The 22,227-nt window shown below is 54.8% G+C and overlaps 8 protein-coding genes across 8 annotated transcripts; 5 read left to right on the top strand and 3 right to left on the bottom strand.

Annotated features, from left to right (window-relative positions):
• Window positions 1-569: 569 nt before the first annotated feature.
• On the bottom strand, window positions 570-5,000 carry SPT6 (Transcription elongation factor SPT6; the record flags this gene model as incomplete). Its single annotated transcript, XM_066131632.1, has 4 exons — window positions 570-823; window positions 896-4,517; window positions 4,585-4,770; window positions 4,827-5,000. 4 exons carry the CDS (start codon window positions 4,998-5,000, stop codon window positions 570-572), a joined length of 4,236 nt encoding a protein of 1,411 aa, XP_065987668.1.
• A 1,208-nt stretch (window positions 5,001-6,208) lies between these two features.
• On the top strand, window positions 6,209-6,796 carry G6M90_00g103950 (uncharacterized protein; the record flags this gene model as incomplete). The annotated part of the gene is made up of 1 exon (XM_014685905.1): window positions 6,209-6,796. One exon carries the CDS (start codon window positions 6,209-6,211, stop codon window positions 6,794-6,796), a length of 588 nt encoding a protein of 195 aa, XP_014541391.1.
• A 2,434-nt stretch (window positions 6,797-9,230) lies between these two features.
• On the top strand, window positions 9,231-10,941 carry byr1 (Protein kinase byr1; the record flags this gene model as incomplete). The annotated part of the gene is made up of 4 exons (XM_014685904.1): window positions 9,231-9,509; window positions 9,566-9,723; window positions 9,800-10,331; window positions 10,390-10,941. 4 exons carry the CDS (start codon window positions 9,231-9,233, stop codon window positions 10,939-10,941), a joined length of 1,521 nt encoding a protein of 506 aa, XP_014541390.1.
• A 604-nt stretch (window positions 10,942-11,545) lies between these two features.
• Window positions 11,546-12,363, bottom strand: G6M90_00g103930 (uncharacterized protein; the record flags this gene model as incomplete). Its single annotated transcript, XM_014685903.2, has 2 exons — window positions 11,546-12,185; window positions 12,257-12,363. The coding sequence occupies 2 exons, from the start codon at window positions 12,361-12,363 to the stop codon at window positions 11,546-11,548; spliced, it is 747 nt and encodes a 248-aa protein (XP_014541389.2).
• A 957-nt stretch (window positions 12,364-13,320) lies between these two features.
• G6M90_00g103920 (uncharacterized protein) lies at window positions 13,321-14,187 on the top strand (the record flags this gene model as incomplete). The annotated part of the gene is made up of 1 exon (XM_014685902.1): window positions 13,321-14,187. One exon carries the CDS (start codon window positions 13,321-13,323, stop codon window positions 14,185-14,187), a length of 867 nt encoding a protein of 288 aa, XP_014541388.1.
• Window positions 14,188-14,890: 703 nt separating this feature from the next.
• Window positions 14,891-18,164, top strand: G6M90_00g103910 (uncharacterized protein; the record flags this gene model as incomplete). Its single annotated transcript, XM_014685901.1, has 3 exons — window positions 14,891-14,953; window positions 15,010-17,563; window positions 17,620-18,164. The coding sequence occupies 3 exons, from the start codon at window positions 14,891-14,893 to the stop codon at window positions 18,162-18,164; spliced, it is 3,162 nt and encodes a 1,053-aa protein (XP_014541387.1).
• A 106-nt stretch (window positions 18,165-18,270) lies between these two features.
• Window positions 18,271-20,634, bottom strand: dpb2 (DNA polymerase epsilon subunit B; the record flags this gene model as incomplete). Its single annotated transcript, XM_014685900.1, has 2 exons — window positions 18,271-19,882; window positions 19,976-20,634. The coding sequence occupies 2 exons, from the start codon at window positions 20,632-20,634 to the stop codon at window positions 18,271-18,273; spliced, it is 2,271 nt and encodes a 756-aa protein (XP_014541386.1).
• Window positions 20,635-20,886: 252 nt separating this feature from the next.
• On the top strand, window positions 20,887-21,740 carry G6M90_00g103890 (uncharacterized protein; the record flags this gene model as incomplete). The annotated part of the gene is made up of 3 exons (XM_066131631.1): window positions 20,887-21,024; window positions 21,080-21,615; window positions 21,671-21,740. The coding sequence occupies 3 exons, from the start codon at window positions 20,887-20,889 to the stop codon at window positions 21,738-21,740; spliced, it is 744 nt and encodes a 247-aa protein (XP_065987772.1).
• Window positions 21,741-22,227: the final 487 nt, after the last annotated feature.

Below are 22,227 nucleotides of genomic sequence, written 5' to 3'. Positions count from 1 at the left end.
ATTCGCTGCGTAGAGATGTGCAAACAGTAGACTGAGCTTGGCCACCAGTAATGCCTGCCACCTTTGCACACCGCGTTATAACAACCCCTTTCACATGGGCAGATGCACCCGATGCCAGCCAGCCATATATATACTCGACTGCATAAAACGCCAGCCGTCCGGGGCAAACATCACCCCCAAACCCCAAGCTTCCACATAACACTACATGGCCTGCAACATACCATCCAAGTAGATTCTCAACCGTGCTCCAAAAGCCCACCAGACGCAACACCCACGTAGCGGCGCAGCAATCCCCAGCACAGCGGGATATCAACATGCCACGTTCACGCGCGGACAAGGCCTCATCTCCTCTCATGTTCAAATCTATTCCTTCGCTATTCCGTTCCGCCGGCACGGCGGCTACGATGAAACATGGCACCAAGTTATACAGTATTACAAGCGAAATTCCACATCCCGTCCCATTTTCCCGGGCCCTCGCAGAGCCGCCCTACCATGACAAGCAGCATCAAATTCGCCGCCATCCCCAACGCTTCCTCCACCAGCAACGACTTGAAAAGGATGCCGACGCATCACCGGTTCCCCATGGTTGAAAACTCATTCTGGTATCGTAGTTTGAAGCCGTTGCACAGCGCACGCATATCCGGATACTGGTACCCTTTCAACTCGTATCCCTGTGGAATCGAACGAACAGGGAGGCCAATCACCCTCGCCGTGCGACTGGCCTTGAAGCAGAGCCAAAAGTATCCCGGGTGCTTCTGGTCAATGCAGAAGGCGTACGCGGACCGGTTGGGGTTGGCGTCGATATATGTAGTCAGCCATTTCTCTGGTGGCGTTGGTCAGTGAATCTGCCTCATCTTTTTTTTTAGTGTCTGTATGTAGTTTGGAATGTACTTACCCGTCTCCGACCGCGACCTGCTCTGGTACTTGTCGTGGCGCATGAGCTCCTCTACCTTTCGAGCCATGGCTTTGACGTGGTCGACAATCAATTCGTCCAGATCGCTGTACGTGTACTTGCCTCCGATGCGGAGGAGCTTGCCGACGGAGAACTCGGTGTCCTTTTGCATCTCCAGCACATCAATGTGCTGGTAGACGTTGTCCGCCACCTTCCATGTAATGGCCAAGTGGTCGTTGCCCTTGGACGAGGGACGAATAATCACCTCGCCGGGAGGCTGTGAGCCAAGGTATTCCTCTGCTTGTATTGAGTTGAAGGGTTTGAAGTTGGGGTGCTTGACCACCCGCTGTGTCCTTCCAGTGCTTTGGTCCTTTTCGCGAAGCTCCTCCTTGTCGGTTGTTTCCAGGTTGTAGTCCCAGCCGTCACGGCCATAATTAATGGGCCGCTTAAACGGCACGCGCAACGCATCTTCTCGCATAGACAGCTTCGCCATGAAGTCTTTATAGTTCAGCTCGAGGATCTTGGCCTGGGCAGTCTGGCCCGTGCTCAGGACCTCCTTGACCGAAGTGCGACTCGTCACTTCATGTGCTTCAACCCTGCCCTCAATGCCGCAGTCGAGCTTGACAATGGCAAAGTCGTCTCGCACCATACGGACATTGACAGGCACAATCATTCCCTCGCACAGCGATGACTTTGTCTCGCCGGTAAACATGGTGAAGATCTCGGACTGGTTCAGGGGCGCAAAGCTGCGTCGCAGTTCTTCATACGGGGCCTGAAGTTCTGCGCTAATGGCCTCGAGCGTCGCCCGCTTTCGTTGGCTGAAGTTGGTCAGCAGCTGATCAGCGTACTCATCCAGGACAAGTTCGTTGACTCGTTCTTGCTCGTCTTGTTTGAACAGTTTCCGAACAATTGCGCCGGGTCCGTTTTCGTCCGTTTCGGCCTTGACGTCTTCCTCATCCAACTCCAAGGCGTCTGCAGCCATCTTGCGACCAAGTTCGTAATCCTCAGGATGAACTCGCGTGTTGTCCAGGGGATCAGTTATCTCGTTGGTTGAATCGAATTCAATATATAGGAAGCTGGCACAGTTGTTCCAGACACGAGGTCCAACAACAGGCAACTTGCCGCTGTCGGGGTCACCAACTAGCTCATCTCGTGTGTTTACGGAGCCTCCATTGGCATTAATCGCCTTGATGACGCTAGTAGCCTTTCGGGGTCCCAAGCCTGCAATATAAGGCAGTAGATTTGCCGTGTATGTGTCAGTCATTGCATCGTTAATGTTAACACCGACCATATTGACAGTATCAACCATGGCGGAGTCAAGGTATTTTGCCAGCTTATCCTGCGGTAACAGATGCTGGCAAGGGTGGAATGAAAGCGATGATACATCTTTGCCGAGAGCGGCATACTCCTTCATCGGATTCTGCATGTATCGCGCCAAGCCAAGGCAATATCTCGTCACTGGGTTCAGAGACGGATGCTCAGCCACCGCACGCGGGCTGTCCTTGTACAGTCGGGCTACCTCGTCATCCACAACGACCACCTCGAGAGGCTCTGTTCTGTAATCATTGGTCTCCGGATCATCGAACTCTGCTCCCCGGAGATCCTTATCGCTCACAAGAGCTTCTATGTCTCGAACCAGTTTGCTTGTTTCGGCACTCCAACCACTGACAGCAATAACATCTGGGCGGCGCCGTCGAACCAGCGCAGCAAACTCTTCCCGCTGAGCTTCGTCTCGCGCCAGGTTACCAAACTTGCCCTGCTCGAGAACTCGGCCGTCTTCTTCCACCCATGTCCAGCATGTTGGCTCACGGGTTGGGTCACCCATCCCATTGGACAGAGCAAGGACTCGAGGTGTGGTTCCCAGAATCATTCCCTTTGGCTTATATGGAGCCTGATCCAGCTTTCGGTAAAACTCCTGGCGACACATCTTGAGCACCTCATCCTGGCAGAAAGTACGAATAACTTCCTTGACATTCTTTACAATGACCTTCTCCAGCTTGGGGAAGGCCATGTCGAGAACCTTTTTTCGCTCCTCTCGCCATTGCTCGGCACGGTCACTGAAGTTCTCAGACTCGAACTCTTGGTACAGTTGTCGCCGGAAGTCGTATCGTGGTGGCATGTCGACTTTGATATCAACTAAGCCCTCTTCTTCTGCTCGCATCATCTTGAGGAAGAGCTCCGGTCGGTGAACTAGGTCAGCAATTGCCTGGTTCTGGAGATATTTGATTTCATAATAGGGATGTGAATCATCAATCTTCCGAAGGCCCTTATCCGTACGTCGACAGCTGAGCTCGGCAGCCTGGTAGTAAGAGCTCCTGAAGTACTTGCGCATGCGAGGGCTGGCGAAGAGCTCCTCCGAGTACATTTGACGCGCTGCAGAAATGACCTGGTCGCCTGTGCTGAAGTTGTCATCGATTAAGCTATCAGCAAGGTCCATGGGGTACTGCGAGTCGTCATCGGGTGTGATCTTTTTCCCTTGCCGCAGCGCATTCTTGGCCAGTTGGTCGGCAGAGACACCGTAAGCTTTCACAAAATAGTACGCCTTGCCGTTGCGAACTCGATCAAGTAGGGCTGACTTTGAGCCAGGCCGCTTCGATTGAGAGTGGTTACCAGCCATGACTGCAAGATCCCTGAGCTTAGCGCCATATTGAAACTGGAGATAATCTTGGAGGTCTTGTAGTTCCTCCATAGTTGTAGCTTCTGGAATCATTTCCTCAACCATCGGATCCTCAACGTCAAGAGATTTCAGGTTCTCATATGTCTTTTCCAGGGAGTTCCTCTTGTCAACAAATGATCTAAACTTGATGTCCAGTTCCAGAATTCTCCAGAGATCGTCCTGATTAAGGAGCTTATCTGATTGAATAGTGTAATCCGGACCATCCAAATCATCACGGGCCGACTTTCGAATCTTTTTGGAATGCAGAAGATAGTCTTTTCGATGCTGGAAGACATACGGGACTTCGACTTCGTCAACGATAAAGAATTCAAGAACTTTGCCGACAGCTTTAGCAAAGGGCGTCTGGAGCTCCTGGGTCAGACCCTTCTTCGGCCACAGCTGATTCGTAATCCATTTGGCTTCCTCTTTAAATTGTTCCGCGGTGAGCTGAAGGTTCTTGAATGACTTGCGCTCCAGTTGAAATCGCTCGGGCTCGTCGGTGAATCGAATCTCATTGTCTTCGTCGGTGAGGAGCTTCTCCTTGAGTTGTGATGGTTCAAACACATCCTTAAGCTCAATACCCTGTTCTTGTTTCTCCCGGTCTTCTTCATCATCTTCAAGTTGCAGTGCCCAGTCGTAGTCTTCACCGTTGCCAAATATAGCTTCCATGTCATCCAAGGCATCCTTGTCAAGGCCTGTAGTATCGACAACAGCCCCTACGCCGCGGTCCCGAGGTCGCGCAACTTCTAAATCTTCCAGTCGGCGCGTTCGCTCGTCTTCATCTTCGGGGAAATCTTCTTCGATAAAGTCGTCGAACTCATCGGCCTGGGCACGTAGATTTGACCGCCCATATGGCCTTTGCTCTGTCGCATCTTCGTCTTCATCGGAAAAGATTTCGTCCAGGCCACGGCGCTCGTTGGTAATATCGTCTTCGTCGCGATGGCCTCGTTTAAGCCGTTTAAATTTGGACTAGATAAATGTCAGCCTCTATCTTGGGTCTTGCTGCACGATCTCCCCGTGCATGTTCAGGTCGTACCTTGCTTTCTGGTTTAGGGCGTTCCCCAAATTGCTCACCAATGAGCTCTAAATCGTCTTCATCAAGACGCTCTTCCTCTTCACGATCTCGATGTTCGCGCTTTCTCTTCACGTGGCGTGATTCTGCATCTGATTCGACCTCTTCCTCTTCCTCCTCTTCTTCATCGACAATGAAGCCCTCGCGGATCTGTGCAGATGTACTGGTTAGCATACAGTGATACAGACTGCGCCAGAAACACTCGCCTTCCTAGCTTCCTCCTCGTCTTCATCATCATCCTCTTCTTCACTGGAGTCATCAACATGAGCGCCATTCCGCCTGACACGCTCCTCCCCAGTCTCCTCATCGAAAGACTCATCATCTTCCTCATCATCCAACTCGGCCTCCCCCGAAATCAAGTCGCGCATGCTGTTGCTCATCGTGGCTTTTGAGTTGTCGTTTCACGAGGCAACTCGTCGTCCCGTCCAATGCCGGCGATCGAAGGCTATGTATGGATAATATCAGCCAAGCGAGCCACCAAGGCTGAGACAGCCAGCAGCAAACCCGAGGATGAATGTAATGGCTCGGCCGCCCGGGAGCTTGTCGAAGAAGCAGAAATGGCTGCGCTGCGTTTTCTTGTGCCTTGGATTTTTTGGTCGCATCAAAGCGATGGTCTTCAGCGCGTATGGCAGGGATGCAAGGAATTACAGTTGTTCCGCAGCCTCCTCTGCTTATGTAATACGTTTGCCCGTCCTCGTGTCTCTGTCTGACCTCCTTCAACATCGACAACGACAGAGAAGTGCAGTCTCCTTGTCCTTGTAGCAATAATTTATATTTCAGAAACCCGAGAAGCGCAGGCCTTTTGTTCGCAAAGTAGCTTTGTGTTCTTTCCTTCTTCGTTGTTGCTGTCCCGTAACATTCAGAAGACATGGCATATCCCAAAGTACCTAGGTGTGAAGAGGATGATTCAGTGGTGCAAAGGATGGATTCACTCGTCTTGCACCTTGACTGCAAAATACAGATGTGATCTGACTGAACTCCTTCTACACTGAGCAGACTGAATTACTGCGCTGGTTTAACAAGCCTTTCTCCTCTGGCTATTTGAGCCAGAATCCGAAAGCAATTTGTTAGCATTGGATATAAATACAACCCCGGCAAAAGAGATGAGCATGGACATTTCTGCGGTGTTTTCTCCGGACGGAAAGCCGAGATTGATTCCTGCCCTATTTATTTGGACTCGAAGCCGTGATACTACTTTCTTTTTTGCCGGCATGGGCCTCTCCAGGGTAGCTTATCCCGTACCTGTCACACGTCGTGTGACCCTTAGGATTAGAGATGACACAGTCACCTAGGGTCAGATACTAGAGTGGCTCTGATTCAACTTGATCAGCTGCTACTCAAGCAAATGATGACATTGAGCTTGCTGAATGCAATGTGAAGGTCAAGCCGAAGCTGGCGACATGATTGGTGGGTTAGCCAATTCGGTCAATCTTGGGCTGACAGGGTACTCTCAGCCCCGAAGGATCAGGCAAAAAGAGCAACATAATCTTCTTTACTGCATATGTATAGATAATATAAATTTGACCGTCTCTCTCATTTTCACCGAGCCTTGTAAATACCAAAATCACCGGATGATCGTTGTCTTGAAATGGCAGAATCGCAAGGAACGATCCAAGTCCACGCCGACGCGGCAACCTACAACGTCACAATCGCAGACTACCTGCAAAATAACCCGACCATCCAAAATGTTTGCGTGGGAGCCGTGATACGCAGCGGCAACCGGGTGCTTCTCATCCGACGTGCCGAACATGACTTTGCAGGACTCATGTGGGAAGTTCCAGGTGGTGCATGCGAAAGCGACAAGGACAAGACTATCTTGCATTCGGTGGAACGGGAAGTCTGGGAGGAAACTGGTCTTCATGTGCGCAGGGTTCGGCGACTAGTAGACCATCAAGAGTTTCAAGATATCGCTGGGACAGTCAAAGGCAGATATATATGGCGCAAGCTTACGTTTGGAGTCGATGTGGGAGAAGGGTATGGCTTAGATGCCGCGCAGATGCGCAAAGCCATTGACAAGGCCATCAAGATGGATCCCAACGAGCATTGTGACTGGGGATGGGCAACGGAAGAGAATGTTGAGAGGGGTGAGTGGCATAAGGGTAAGATGGAACTTATGGCGTTGCAGAAGAAGACGATATTGGACGACTTTGCGCGAGGAGAAGTTGAGATTGCCTGAGGCACTGTCTTGGCGCCATTTCTTATCGACGCCCCTTGCGTTCATGTTGCAATGCGGCAATGCCCACTAGGACCACGTGCCTTGTTCTCTAGTCGTTCTCTGGTAGACGGGTGGTCTGCCGCCATTAGTTCCTGATAGAGCATGAAAAGGATCCCCATCATCAAAATAGGACAGGCTCAAGATGCGAGTAACAAGGGATTTTGCGCATCAAGAAGTTTACCAGACACGATGACGTAGCGGGGTTGTCTTACCAAGGAGACGGCACAACCAGGGACAGCCAGGGACAGCAAGCTGGCGTGTACGGAGTACTACTTTCATCCTTTATTGCTTTCCCATCTCCTAAATGGGCACGGCAAATTACCCGCTGACCTGTCAGGCCTTTCAAAAGCCCAGCCAAGCAGGTGTAGCACACAGCTCATGTCCACAGACAGTGAAGATCCAATTGCCCAACGAGCAGTGCCGAGTGGCTTAACGCCGCCCTATGTCATTGCCTTCACTCAAGACGCCGGGCACCAACGTCGCGCGGCCACATCAAGTCAATCAAAGGGGATGCTGGTTGGCGAGGCTGTTGGCCCCCAATCTTGTCTGGAGATGCGACCGTTTCTGCAGCCCGCGATTGACTTTTGACAAGCGCGCGGACAGACGCATGCAAGACAGTTGCATTTGCCAACAAGCCTTGGGGGCATGGCTGCTTGATGGTGCTCAAACGCTGGCTGTGCATGGGGATCCAAGGCTGCAAGGGGATAAAGACTTGCTGATGTCGCACGTGTCGGGTAGCGGGCGATCTTGGGACACAGGCACCAAAGATTGTCGCCGTTCCCTTGGTCCCGTTCAGTCCGGTTCGACGGATATTCGTTTCGGTCCTTTGATGCGTGACGGTTGTTTTTGGTGCTAAACAGGCCGGATTGGACCACGTCTGAAACGCAGAGACAACTGCGGCCGGGCCGGAGGTGGTGCCTGGCTAACAAGCACGGCATGCCTGATGGATTAATGTTATCATGCAACCACTTGATACAATGCGACCATGATGGGGGGTCGGGTACCAACCAGACCAATGTCGTGGTGGATGAAAAGATGAACGACGGCAAAGACCATGCCGCTTTGGGCACCATTCTAGATTCCGAACATTGAATCGACGGTCTTCTTTCTCGAGGGCCAAAGTTGGGTCCTGTGCCTCGTTTGCGCCACGCTGGGTTGCGGACTGGGCTCGACAATCGAGTGCCATTTTCGCGAGTTGGTGTCTCCGTCGTGTTGTCAGCAGTAGAAACTCAGGGACTCGGGGAGTAACTAACGCAGCACTAAGTACCCTCTCTCTCTCGCACGGCATGCTCATGCTCATGCTCGCTCACCTTCACCGTCGCACTTGCCCTTCGGGGCCCTCCGACTCACAAATCACAAATGGGAAACCACAGATAACCCCACCTTGCCTTGTGCTTGCATTGCGCTTGCCGTGCGTTGGATTGCACTTGCGCAGCACTTGCGCTCGACTTGCACTGGACTTGCAGGAGCAAAGGAGCAAAGGGGCCCCGAGCGCATCAGTGCCAAACCACTACGAGATATCAATAGATGGCATTTGATCACAGTCCCACCGCCAGCCAAAATCACTCCGTGCCGCAAGACTTCATGGCCATCAGACATCGGCCTTGTCTGTCAAGCATGTACATGCGGCCTACGGACAACGGGTACCTAGTAGTGGTACGGAGTACTCCGTAGTAGTTGCATAGGCACGTCAGTCGAGTCATTTCGCAACCGCCCAATAGCCCCCGGTGACCCAGGGGACCCAGGGGACCCAAGCACCCAAAGAGACGCCACGAGTCCAAGACCCGGAGGAACCCCACCAATCGAGCAACCCGAGCGCCGAGTCCTGCAAACACTCCAGCACTCCAGCACTCCTCCACGTCTTTCAACGCAGCCAGCAGGCCAGGCACCGACTCAGACCCCTCGACTTGGCGCTTGAGGCTACGGCTGCGTGTGGGTGTGGGTGTGTGATCCAACTTCAAAGTGGTGGCCACCCCTCACTGCTCAGCGTCCTCCCCCAGCGGCAAGCCAGGCGCGAGTTGTTACGGCCTTGAGCAAGGTTTGCGTCAGCCCGACTACACCAGACTTCACATACCAACCTTGATCATACCCGTTGTCGGCAGCAATCTGGTCTCAGCTCTCGTCATATTTGCGTCTGTCGGCCGAACAGTCCGAGACGTTGCAACGATATCTCGCTACCATTGACGCCCCGCCTTTGTTTTGTTCCGCAGAAGCAAATAGGGGGGAATGCCAGCGAGCACATATCTTGTCTGAGCCTCTCGAGACTGTCCCACCGACCAAAACCAACTGCCAGTCCCTCATTACCTCCCCGCCGCTCCACGAGAGCGACAGTGTCCGGAACAGCAGCACCAGCTCACCAGCTCTAGAGCTCCTTTGACGAGTGCCATTCAACACCATGGCTGATCCGTTCGCGCCGCGCTCGATGAAGCGCAAGAATGTCAAGGGTCTTGCCCTGACACCTGCAGCCCCGCGACCCCCGCCAACTGCGGAAAGCTGGTCCGGCGCTGACGGCGGCAGAGATGATAACAAAGACGAGCAGCTCGAGATTGGTATCGAGTACAAGCTGGACCTGAGACCCCAAGATCTGGAAATAATGAAGGAGCTTGGATCCGGAAATGGAGGCACCGTTAGCAAAGTCAAGCACCTTACCACCGGCACGGTAATGGCTCGCAAGGTCGGTTCTATTCCCCAACCCACTGCAACCACGACGCGATGCTAACAATGGCACAGGTTATCCATGTCGAGGCAAAGAAGGAAATGCGCAAGCGAATCGTCCGAGAACTTCAGATTATGCACGGATGCCATTCTGACTACATTGTCAACTTTTACGGCGCATTTCTCAACAGCAATAACGATGTCATCATGTGTATGGAGTATATGGACGTGGGGTGAGCCGCGGAACCGCGCAATCTGATTTCTTAGCAAAAAGTTTGAATATTGTACTGACAAATATACCCTTCACAGCTCACTGGATCGAGTTTCGAGAGTCTTCGGGCCTGTTCGGGTTGATGTCCTTGGGAAAATCGCCGAAGCCACCCTAGGAGGCTTGACGTACCTCTACTCAAAGCACCACATCATGCACAGAGATATCAAGCCGTCCAACATTCTTGTCAACTCTCGAGGGTCTATCAAGTTGTGTGATTTTGGCGTTTCTGGCGAACTGATTAATTCGATTGCCGACACGTTTGTGGGCACTTCAACGTACATGGCCCCGGAGAGAATTCAGGGCGAAAGGTACACGGTCAAATCGGATGTGTGGAGTTTCGGCTTGACTGTCATGGAGCTTGCCATTGGCAAGTTCCCATTCGCATCGAGCGAACAGTTTTCCGACGAGGATTGCGCTCCAGCTGGTATTCTGGATCTGCTACAACAGATTGTGCACGAGCCCGCACCACGATTGCCCAAGAGTGACGCATTCCCTAGCATTCTGGAAGACATGATTCAAAAGTGCCTCTACAAGCAACCTGATCAGCGGCCAACACCACAGGAGCTTTATGTAAGTTGACAAAATCTACTCACTTGCGAATTTTCTTTGGGGTTTAACATGTGTACAGGACCACGACCCATTTGTACAGGCTGCCAAAAGGACTCCTGTTGATCTTCGCGAGTGGGCATTTGGCCTCATGGAGAGAGACAATCGCAAATCACACCTCGCACCTCAACTATCACCCGCCACTCAAGATCTTCTTCGGTCTAGCGACTCCCCAACCTACTTGACACAAAACGAAGACCGCATGACACCCACACCCACCTCTGGTGATATCCCCATTGGCGGGGCTGGAATCATTTCACCCCGCGATCAACCTAGCCGTTCACCCAGCAGGAACGGCAACATCAGGACGCCTGGCTCAGTACCACACCCCGGGATGGGAATGAGAGTGGCAACGACGAATTCAGTGCCCCAAACATCACACTATGCAGAACTGTCAGGCCCTGCGAGTGCGAGCTCGGCAACATTTAGCCTTCCGGTCCGCGCAGGGCCCCCAGGAAACCCAATGCCACCGCCACTGGCACGACGACAGACTCCTGATGATTTCCGCAGGGAGACTCGCCGCCAAGCCACGTTTGGATTGCCCCCAAATCCCAGCCCTAGCTACGGATTATAATGGGAAGACCATGACCTTCTGGACAACGGAGGGAAAACATGGAGCAAACCACGTGGCAAAACTATCATGTGCTTTCCCCCTTCCACCATGACAAGACTCTGAACGCTGCAAAACTCTGCGAGTCAGCGTAGCATCACTCGGCGCATTGATTTTATGACATCATTATTCACACATTCTTGCTCTTTGGTGCCCAGCGGAAGCGAGGCGATTCAAGCAAACCCGTGTATCATCCGTCATGCTTGGAGAAGAAGAAGAAGAAGAAGAAGAAGAAGAAGAAGAAGAAGAAGAAGAAAACGAAGAAGAGGAGAGAATTTTGACCATTGCTTGTCGTCCTTTCATGATGTGTTTTGTGCTCAAGGTTCCGGCGGAACTGACTGTTGGGAAGAGTTGTCATCAAGGACAGGATAGTGCACGCGGAATATGCAAGGATTTGTGATTTTAGTTTGAGCAGCTCCGGCGTTGGGATAGCAAGAAGCGAGCCCAAAATGGAACCATACTTTTTTCTGTTCTAAAATGTATGCGTAAATCTATACGACAAAAACGAGTCTAAGAATTAGATCAAGCCAAGGAGGTGCCGGCCGTCACCTTTTCCCTTTCCTTCACATTATAAAGCAGCACTGGTAGGCTCATCGGCCAAGTGGCCGTCCTTGCCGCCCGCCCCGTCACGCCGCTGGCTGGCGTCTCGCCCCTGGAAGCCATCCTCCAAGATGGCCACCAGGTCATCCAGGCGCTCGATGACGAGGTCGGTGTACTCGTGGGCGGCCAGCCCCCCGTTGACGCCGTTGACGAGCAGGACGGTGGCGGCGCCGGCCCTCCTGCCGGCGGCCATGTCGTCGATGGAGTCGCCGACCATGATGAGGCCGGCGGCGCCCGGCAGCCCCCAGCGGCGGGCGATGTGCAGGATGCCCGCGGGGTCGGGCTTGGGCGGCTTGAAGGCCCTCGTGACGACGGGGTCGAAGGGCGACGCGGGGAGGAAGGTGTCGAGCAGGTGCCGCACGGGCACGTCAAAGTTGCGCGTGCAGATGGCCTTGGGCACGGCGCGGTCGTCGAGGTAGGCCATGAGGGCGACGAGCCCGGGCTGCGGCGCCTGCGAGGCCATGGCCTGCCGCTCGATGGAGCGGACGGCCTCGCTGGCCGTCGCCTGCCGCGGCGGGGGGAGCGACTCGATGTGCTGCAGGATGTCGGTCGTCTTGGGGATGCCGAGCGCCCGGCGCATGTCTGCGAACATGTGGGTTTGGGGCAGGCTTTGTCACGTCTTGGTAAGGGTTTTTTTGGAGCGAGGCTGTGGAGGCTGCATTGTTTGTGTTGTTCTCACCATAGTGTTCCGTCCATGTCAAAGACTATGCCTTGGAGTTTTGGGGCCGTGGTCGGCGGCGCTCCCTTCTTCAGGGGCGCGAATCGGGGGCGCGCTGCCGAGGCCATTGCTGATGATGCATGTAGGAGGCGGCGCATGGACGCTGCTACGGGTTTATGTGATGGTGGTTGAGTGAGGCTCGGGACTGGCAAGGGCGTGACGTGGTTTGGCTGCTTGGTTGGAGGTGAGGGGGTCCCACTCGGCGAGGCGGGCTGCTCCGATGGATTGCAGATGGGTGGTGTGGTGTGCTTTGGAGGCTGCCATGATGGATGGTTGATGGTTGTGGTTTGGCAAATGGCGGATTGCTACATATATAGTTTTGGGGAGCGGGAAATTGGGCGCTTGGAGGTGAGTAAGGGTGGCTGATATGTGCAGGTATCAACGCCTGGCTGTCTCCCAATGGACAAGACACAATATTTGAATCGGGTCTGGACAAGGATGCTTGGTGTTTATCTACCTCCATATGCTTTGTATGATCCAGCCTTGCTATTTTGTAAGAATCCCGTCTTTTTTTTGGCTTCGGGCTCATGATGCATGGGGGCACAATCGTTTTTCAAGAGCGGTGTATGTCTTTTATTTACATAGGCAGACATGACGCCAAAGAGCGATAGACAAGCGCGCACCAAATCATCTTGCTGCTGAACCCCGGTTGGCCATGCTGCCACGCCCAGACAGCTGGCTGAGCAACTGTCACTTCACAGCCGAAAATGGTACCCACGAGCAAGATTTTCCTGATTACATACCCTTTGATGTATTTACCCCGTCAAATACACAACGGTCTGATTTTGTGGGGAAGTGCCGGTACGCTTGTAGATCTGGGTGGTGTGCCAGTCAACTACACGGTTGATGAGGTGATCATTTCGACCCGAGGCACATCTACACCTATGCCGGGCAGCATCAGAATCGGCAACATCGAGGGGTTCTTCCCCCCTTGTTGGGTATAAGTATTCCATCACCTGCTCTTCAGCTCTTCCGTCCCCGTAGTCAATCATCACATCATCCGTCCATATAACCCCATCACCATCATGTCTCTCCGCGCAGCAGTATACATCGCACCGCCAGTCCCGTTCAAGAACCCGGGCAAAGGTAGCGGCGGCGGACTCTGGTCCCCCATCTCCTGCACACTCATCTACTCGGCAACCCACGCCGTCCTCGTAGACACGCCCATCACCATCGCCCAAACCAAGGAGCTCATCGCCTGGATCCGCCGGATAGCGCCCAACCGAGCACTCTCATACATATACATCACCCACGGCCACGGCGACCACTTCTTCGGCATTCCTCTCCTGGTGCAGGAATTCCCCGAGGCCAAGCCCGTGGCCACGGCCGGGACCGTACAGCACATGAAGCAGCAGGTGGAAGAGAACGTCTTCCGCTTCCAGTGGGACTCTCGGTTCCCCGGCGAGATCCAGCAGCCGTTTGTCCTGGCTGAGCCGTTGCCGCGGGACAACAAGTTTACGCTCAATCAGTGGGAGCTGCAGGCCGTCGAGGTAGGACACTCTGACACGTACGACTCGACGGTCCTCTGGGTGCCTGCGTTGCGGCTTGCTGTTTGCGGAGACGTGGTGTACGGCCAGGTGCACCAGATGTTGATGGAGACGAACACGCCTGCCAAGAGGGCGGAATGGATCAGAGCCGTCGAGAAGGTGGAAGCGCTGGATCCGCTGCACGTCGTTCCGGGGCACTGCCAGGAGGGGGAGATTCTGGGGCGGTGGCATTTGGACAAAACCAAGGAGTATATCCGGGCGTTTGAAGACGTTTTGAAGGGGAACCCAAAGTCGGCGAGGGACGTGGTTGGTGCCATGACGAAGCGGTATCCGGATAGGTTCAATGTTGGGGCCATTATTCTGGGTGCCCAGGCCGCAGTTCAGGCTGCCCAATCTAGGATCTAGGTTGGTCATTTCGGCCGCGATGTGTGCGGTCCATCCTAGAGTGCGAAAATAAATCCATTCCCCTTGGTGATGTTGCCTTTTCGGTCATGGATACTGCAGGAGGGTAATTCTGCATGTGGCACGAGGATCTTGATACCTTGCCATTGTCAGTCCATATTGTGTGACTTGAAAATATATTCCATGAGTGACTTGCCAGTAATGACAGACGCGGGCGGTGGCAGCCATGTCGATTCCCATCGATTCCCAGGAAGTTGGAAGCGTTAACGACGTTGGAGCTGGTGTGGGGATTCAAGGTCTGCATGTGGTTGCAGATTGGAGCACTTGAGGCTGAATGGTGGAGAGCTACCCCTGTACGGAGTACGTACTTGTAGTGGCTCAATGCCGAATTGGGTGCGACTTGTGCCCAACCAAACTCGTCGGTACTCCATGCCCGTACCTGAACTTGAACATTGAATGTTCCTGTTGTCCAACAATTCTGACCGTCGTCGCTTGGCCGTGCCGCATCCTCACCGACTTGGCATGCCGACGTGCATGGCAAGGCAAATCTCTATACGTGGCAAGGTCTCTGCAAGACGTTGAGCGGTCCAGCCGAACAAAGAGCTTGATCATCCTCGCGCGAGCTGAAAACAATGACGACGCCTCTTCGTGCATCCAACGCGACCAACCACCCCAACGCTACGTCGCGACGTGATTTTCGAGCGCCATGAGCTCCGGCGACAGCTCCTCGGCAGGCCCATGGCCGCCTGCCCGGCTGTCCAAGAGGGGTGTATGTATTTGTGCAGCCGTCTAGTTGTCCTCGGGGCTAATCGCAATGCTGGATAGAAACTGCGCAACGGCACATTTGTCATCCCCACCACTGGCGAACGCTCCAGACGCCAATTTACACTCCGAACATCAAGCAGCATAGCATCGGGCAGCAGCGGCAGGAGGCTGGAACGACGATCGTCCATGGGACAGGCTACCGACAGCATTCGCTGGTCGGCACGCGTCGCAAAGACGAGGGCCAAGTCCGTTTGGCAATGGCTAAACTCACGCGACGGCCACCAAGTGCTCAAGTGTACGCTGGCGTACCTCCTTGGCAGCACTGCTACCTTCTGGCCTCTTCTGTCCGACTTCCTTGGCCACCGAGACGGCAAACACATCGTTGCTACGCTGACGGTTTACTTCCACCCAGCGCGTACCATAGGATCGATGCTAGAAGCCGTTTTCATAGCCCTCATTGCCGTGGCGTATGCGGAGATTGTTTGCGTCTTGTCCATGGTTGCGGGAATTGCTTCGCGAACGAGCACGGGGTCTGTCGTCCCTGCACACGCCGTCGTATTAATCATCTTTGTTGGGGGAGGGCTAGGGTTCGTTGGATGGGTTAAACAGAGACTGAACCAGCCTCTTGTCAACGTGGCTACAACACTTGCGTCCATGGCCATTATTACCGTCATTACCAAGGAGCAGTCAGTGCAGGACGGCTTCTTCTCTGGAGATAAGATTGTCCAGGTGATCAAGATGCTGTGTGTGGGCATCATATTCTCCGTGGCCGTTAATTTGCTGGTATGGCGCCTATCCGCCCGACGAGTTTTGCGCGAGGCGGTCGTCACAGCGTCGGTATGCATGAGCGACAGACTGTCCATCATCACAAGGGGCTTCTTGAATGGGACTGAAGACGAAATTAATTCGCCAGTCTACGCTCAGGTACGGAGCAATTTCACTTCGGCTTATACGGAAATGTCCAAGAGTCTGCGCGAAGCCAAACTAGAGCATTATTTCATGGGCCGAGAAAAGATATACAAGCTGGATAAGCGTCTCTTCAAAGCTGTCGAGTCTGTGTATCAGGCCATTGGTGGTTTGCGAAGTTCGCTATCAACTCAGATCGCACTTTTGAGCGAAGCACCCGTGCTCTCGCAGGAACCTGGTGTATTGTCTCCCGGAGCATCCCTTGTGTCCCCAAAATTTCGGCGAACCGCCTCGCTCATCCTGGACAGTACCGGCGACTCCCTGTCTGTCATTGAAGAAGATGACGAGGACCAAAGGCTGACATTGCTTGCGCAAAGTGAGCCCACGCTTTTTAGCTCATCCCTGTTCCGAACACCATCCGACATATTTTCGCTATTCATAACTATGCTTGGCCCTTCTCTCAAATCTCTAGCATACACGCTCTCTGAAACGCTTCGAGAATTGCCTTTTGGAGAGGACCCAGTGACACAAGTTAAAGTCAACGACCATCTTCGGGAGAGTCTGCGGGATGCCATAAATCTGTTCAACCGTGCAAAAAGCAACGCGTTGCAAGAGCTTTACAAGACAGTGGAGCTCGAGCGCTCACGGTCCGCAGCGATCCAGGCTGATATCGAAGAAGTCGCCGCAGCTTGTGGCCACTTTTCCTTTAGTCTCCAAGCTGTAGCAGACGAAATGGACTCTTATCTAGATGTACTCGAAGAGCTGCAGCACGTCACTGAATCGCACTCCCGCAGCTGGGAGTGGCTCAAATTCTGGAAACGAACACTGCCGCCAACCCTCTCCGACGACCCAGAGTGCGAATCTCTCCTCCAAAAAAGAAAGACCACCGTTCGTGGTTTGAAGAAATCAGCAGTCCCAAAGGGCATCCCGGATTCTATGAGAAAACGGCGAGACTCTTTCCACTGGGATGCAGCGCCGAGTGCAAGCTCTTTCCAGCGCAAACTGTCCCAGAAGGTGCTCGGGGTGATGCGGTTCCTAGCCCGCGAAGACATCCTATTCGGTATCAAGGTCGGCATTGGGGCTGTGCTCTGGGCACAATTCGCCTTCATACCCGCCACGAGACCCCTGTACCAGCAGTGGCGAGGAGAATGGGGTCTGCTGTCGTACATGATTGTCGTGGGTATGACGACTGGCGCGTCAAACACGACATCTACATCTCGTCTCATCGGCACCCTCATCGGCGCAGCATGCGCCTGCGTGTCATGGCTAGCGAGCCAAGGCAACGCGTACGTCCTCGCCCTATGCGGGTGGCTGATGGCGCTCTGGAACTTTTACATGATTCTCGTCGTCAAGAACGGCCCGTTGGGTCGCATCGCCCTCCTAGCGTACAATGTCATTGTCCTCTACGCATACAGTATATCCCTAGACGTGGACGACGACGACGACGACGAAGGCGGCAAGAACCCGCTCATTTTCAACATTGCCTACCACCGAGTCGTGGCCGTGGTGCTAGGCATCATCTGGGGCATGATTATCTGCCGGCTGCTCTGGCCGATATCCGGCCGCAAGAAGTTCAAGGAGGGCCTGTCGGTGCTCTACCTCCAGCTGGGGCTCATTTGGAAGCGAGGCCCGCTGAGCATTCTCCTCAAGAGCAACAACACGCTGGACTACATGAAGGAAGGGGAGCAAGAAGCCCTCCAGCGATACGGTAAGTGTTGTCCTCTGTGCCACTGATTCGGTTTAACTAAAACTTCCTCTGCGTAGCGTTCAAGCTGGAGACCCTACGCAACTCGGCCAAGTCGGAATTCGAGCTGCGCGGGCCCTTCCCCGACGCGGCCTATGCCCGCATCATGCACTCGACCAAGCACATGCTCGACGGCTTCTACGCGATGCGCCTCCTGACGCAGCGCCACGAGACGGTGTCGGCGGGCGAGCGCGCGCTGCTCGTCTTCACCGCCGACGAGCGCGTCCGGCTGTGCCAGCGCATCTGCCACGTGCTGCAGGTCCTCGCGTCGTGCATCATGCTCGAGTACCCGCTCACGGATGCCATTCCGACAATCGACTCGGCAAAGGACCAGCTGCTAGGCAAGATGTACCAGTTCCGCAAGGAACACATGCGGAGTCAAGAGGACGACGTCGGGGGTGACGGTTCCAACAAGAGAATGGAGGTGGTTGAAGAGAAGGACTACGCGCTGCTGTACGCGTACACGCTTGTTACCGCGCAGGTGGCGGCCGAGTTGAAAAAGGTGGAGAGGGAGATTGAGAGTCTGTTTGGTGTTTTGGGCGAGGACGAGCTGCTGCTGGAATAGATGGACTATGTATTTGGAGTTTGGATAGGGTGAAAAAAGATGTACACGGTTGGATATTGATATACTTTGTTTTTTTCTTCTTGAAATAGTTGTATTAAGATGGCTGTTATAATGTGCATTCGCGTAATTTCCCCTGCCGCCCCATCTCGTATTCTATCCATCTGGCTACGCCCTTGCGCCCCGGGACCAGCACGCTGCCGGGGTTCATGACGTGGCAGCCCTCGTAGGTGATGCAGAACGGCGGCGCCGTCGTGTCGATGAGGGCCATGGCCGAGGGGAGCGGGTACAAGTGCAGCGAGGAGGAGTAGTCCCAGTGCACGGGGCGGACGGACTGTCTAAAGGGCGCGAGGTAGCCCTGGTCGAGGAGGGTCTTGACCAGTTTCTGGGCGGTGCGCACGTCGTCTGCGACGGGGCCGGGCTTTGCGGGTGCTTCGTGGGCGTCGTCGAGTTGCATGGCGTCGTCGGCGGCCGGGTCCTCGTCCTCTGGTGGCGCGCCTTCGGGGTCGTCGGCGCCGCGCTTCACGGCGACGGACGTGCGGCGCAGACGGGCCGACAGGTCGTCGCGGAAGAGGACCAGCTCGTGGTTGGGGCCGAAGAGCGTCAGGCGGCTCGGGTTGGAGGTCCATACCGCGGAGCCGTGGACGCCGTGGCCGCCGCCGGCTTCCGCGTTGGCGGTGGCAAAGGCCCGGCGGATGCGGGAGGTGAACATGTCCGGGACGGGTTTGCGGGGCAGCGGCGCGGAGGCGCCGGCGGCAAAGGACGAGACCCAGCCGTCGTTGTCGCCGGGCACGAAGACAAAGGTCGACGCCTGCAGGAGCGTGGGGAAGTCTGACAGCGCGGATGCCAGGGCATCAAAGTATTCCTTGTACTCGATGCTGCCGCCACTGCCGCCACGGGCCATGACGGCGTGCTGCGTGAAGTTGCCCGCCAGGACAAACGTCACGGGGGCGGAGCCCTGCGGCTCGGCGGCGTAGAGGGACAGGATCTTGCGCAGGGCCTGGAGGGCGCGCGGCTGGTCGAGGTTGAGCTCGCCGACCACGACGGCGCGGCCTCGACCGGGGGCGTCTTGGGACGGCTGCTGGTGCATGAGGCGGCGCTCGATTCGGCGCATCTTGGCCCCGACCGCTCGTTCGCTGCCGACACCGAGGAAGTCGATCCACCCGAAGCCGCCGCCGATGGTGTGGTCCTGGCCGCCTTCTGGGCCGCTGATGCCCAGTGTTGCCTGGCGCTTTTCACACGGCGGCTGGCCGATGAAGAAGCCTTGGAATCGGCCGCCCAGGGTTCCTCCCACGCCGCTGCTGCCGCTGAGGCCTTTGCCGACGGACTCTTCTTCCTCTTCGTACACGCCGTCTACTAGGACGACCATGCCGGGGCAGAACCATGCCGAGTCTTGGGGGATGGCGACGGCTTGGCCGAGATCAAGGGCGATTGTGCCGGTGAGATCGCTTATGGCAAGATCTCCTGTGGGTAGGATGACTAGTTGGCCGAGGAGCATGTGGTTGCTGCCGTGGCGGCCAAGCATGTTTGCGATGGGTGTGATTTTGAGTGATTGTTGATTGGAGAGGGAGCGTTGGAGGGCTCGTTTGCGGGACGACGACACTGACGAGGTCTGGAATGCTTCGCTGCGGAGTAGACGCTGGTGGATGACTTGATATCGATTTCGGAACACGGTGGTTTTGTGAGAGGCGGGCGGGAGCAACGATGGCTTTGTCGTTTCCCTGCAGGTTGTTAATAGCTGTCATGTGTAAAGATTGCATGTAGACATGGGATCTCGCCTTTCAAAGTGTTTTTTGCCGACATTATAGACCAACCGCGGCTGCTCAAACGCATTGACAACATTCAGCCAAGCCCGCGGATCGTTTGTGTCATCGTCGTCGTCGTCATTCGCCTCCTCGTGCACCCCCAGTCCTGACATGCCGAAACTGGCGTTGCTGTCCTCCCTCGTGAGCGTAGTCGGTCGGATACCGAGCCTCGTGTTGATGGCGTCGCCGTCTTGCACTTCCAGCATGCTGTCGCCTCTCGGCAGACCTCTTGCCTGTCCGACAATCTTTCCTCCGCTCATGTTGCCCTCGAGCGTCTTTAGGATATCGTGCAGCTCTTTACTTGTGCCTTCGACTATGACGCCGCCATTCCTGTTCTTCCAACCCCGAGCCACCTCCTCCAGTACACGTTCGGCGAGACCCTCCTCGCGCCATCCCGAGCCGCAATGTCTCCCGATAAAGGAGGCCAGCTCTTGCAGGGCAGATGATGTGAGGGTCAACGAGTGCTTCTTGGTAAATGTGCGAAACGCAAGGGGCCGCAGGGTGGCCGGCGGAAGGATGATGGGGAGAATCGCGGCCTTGGGCGCCTGGACATTGAATGGCCTTGGAGGGTGGACGGGAGTGCCGAACGCCGGCGACGACGATGGTATCGCGGACGAGGATGGTATGGCGTTTTGTCGTCGGAAGATGGGTGCCGGTGGTTTGTCCATTGTTGCCGGTATCAACCCATTGGCTTCGACGCTCGTATCCGAAAGCGCGATGATGCTTGCGTGACAAGCTACAGGCCGAATTGTGGTCGGCTGGATACTTTTGGATGTTGGCGTGGACCGCGTGGACCAGACGCGTCCATAGTTTAATTGATTACTGTTAGATGCATATTTTTGGGGTCGCGGGGTCTTCGCGTCACCCTGCAGCTGTCAATGCAGTGACGGCATAATGGCTCCACTTTGAAGCTCGCATCCATGTCTGAAGAATTTCAGAGCTTGACATCTTCATCACCAAGGAATTCGCCCGCAATGCTGGCAGCGACTCGCTTTGCTCCCCGGAGCTTTGGCATCTGGCAACGGGCCGTATCAACACTCCCGAACAATTCACGCATTGTGCGTTCCCTCCCCTGGTTCCCATTCCGCACGGAAGCTCTAACGCGCAGCCCAGAGAGTTTTTGACAACCCGTCATCGCCGGCGACATATATCCTCACATACCTCGACACGAATCCACCATCTCCGAAACTCGCCATTGGAACGTCCGCCGTGATCCCCCCGACGCCGCAGTCCTTTTCGGAAAACCACCGATTCCTCGATATACTCAACGAGGTGGTGACAGAGTATGGCCACCTGGACGAAGATGTAACCAGCCAGGCCAGGGCCTTTGCCAGCCCAGGCGGGTCGAACTTGGGCTCTGGCGGCGTCTTTTTCAACGCTCAGCGGTCCAGAAAGGCATCATCACGCAAGCAGGGGGCGGGGGGCGGCGCCGGCGGCTCTGGAGCCGGAGGCGCGAGTGCTCAGGGCGGTGCTGGTGGTGCCGGCAAGGGCGGCTGGGTGCATCTGAGCGATCGTAGAAACCCCCCGGACTTTGGAAGAATCGCGTGGCCCGAAGATATTCTCGGCAGCGTTGAGGTGGACGGGCATGGCGACGTCGTTGGCAGGGTGCAGCCGAGCGGAACATATCGCGTGGTGACGCGAGAGGGAATGTAAGTCTTGCACGTATTGATGGGCTGGATATTGCTAATTCAAATATGCTGCTAGTCTGGGACTAAGTCCGTTCCTGGAAGGCAAGCTGATTGAGCGGCTGAAAAGGGAGGAAGCGACGTCCTAGAGCAGCATGGCGACGTGCTTCGACAAAGCGGGTGTCTTTGATAGCGTAGCGCGGTGGCAGGCCGAATCGCGTCGTTCGGTACTGATGTATTATGACGTTTACCATAGAGAATTGATTGGACAATTCGTCTCGTAGCCTGAATAGAATGGGCACACCCGGCTTAAAAAGTAAAGACTCTTTACGTGCTGGGATGTCGTCCATTTGGCTCACGGAACAAACTACAAAGTCAAACAACTACTATCGACTTGTTTGCAGCAGGCATCCCCACGGATTTGGTATCAAGCTCTTCAAGAAGTAGCATTTGAGTGTAACCACCAAAACCCATGATTTTATACGCCCATTCCCATTACTCTATTAAAAAAGCAGAGATGTATACAAATTATAATGTTATTTAGAAATCCCAAGGAACGGGGGACATCAAACCACTATGTACAGTCGGTCCCGGTAATTCTGAAAAAAAAATCCACTTAAAAAATAAACCTATACT

Source organism: Metarhizium brunneum, chromosome 6 (genome assembly GCF_013426205.1).
Source record: "Metarhizium brunneum chromosome 6, complete sequence".
In the NCBI taxonomy this organism is placed as follows: domain Eukaryota; kingdom Fungi; phylum Ascomycota; class Sordariomycetes; order Hypocreales; family Clavicipitaceae; genus Metarhizium; species Metarhizium brunneum.
The sequence above is the reverse complement of the archived record's forward strand: the minus strand, read 5'-3'. Positions and strand labels throughout refer to the sequence as shown.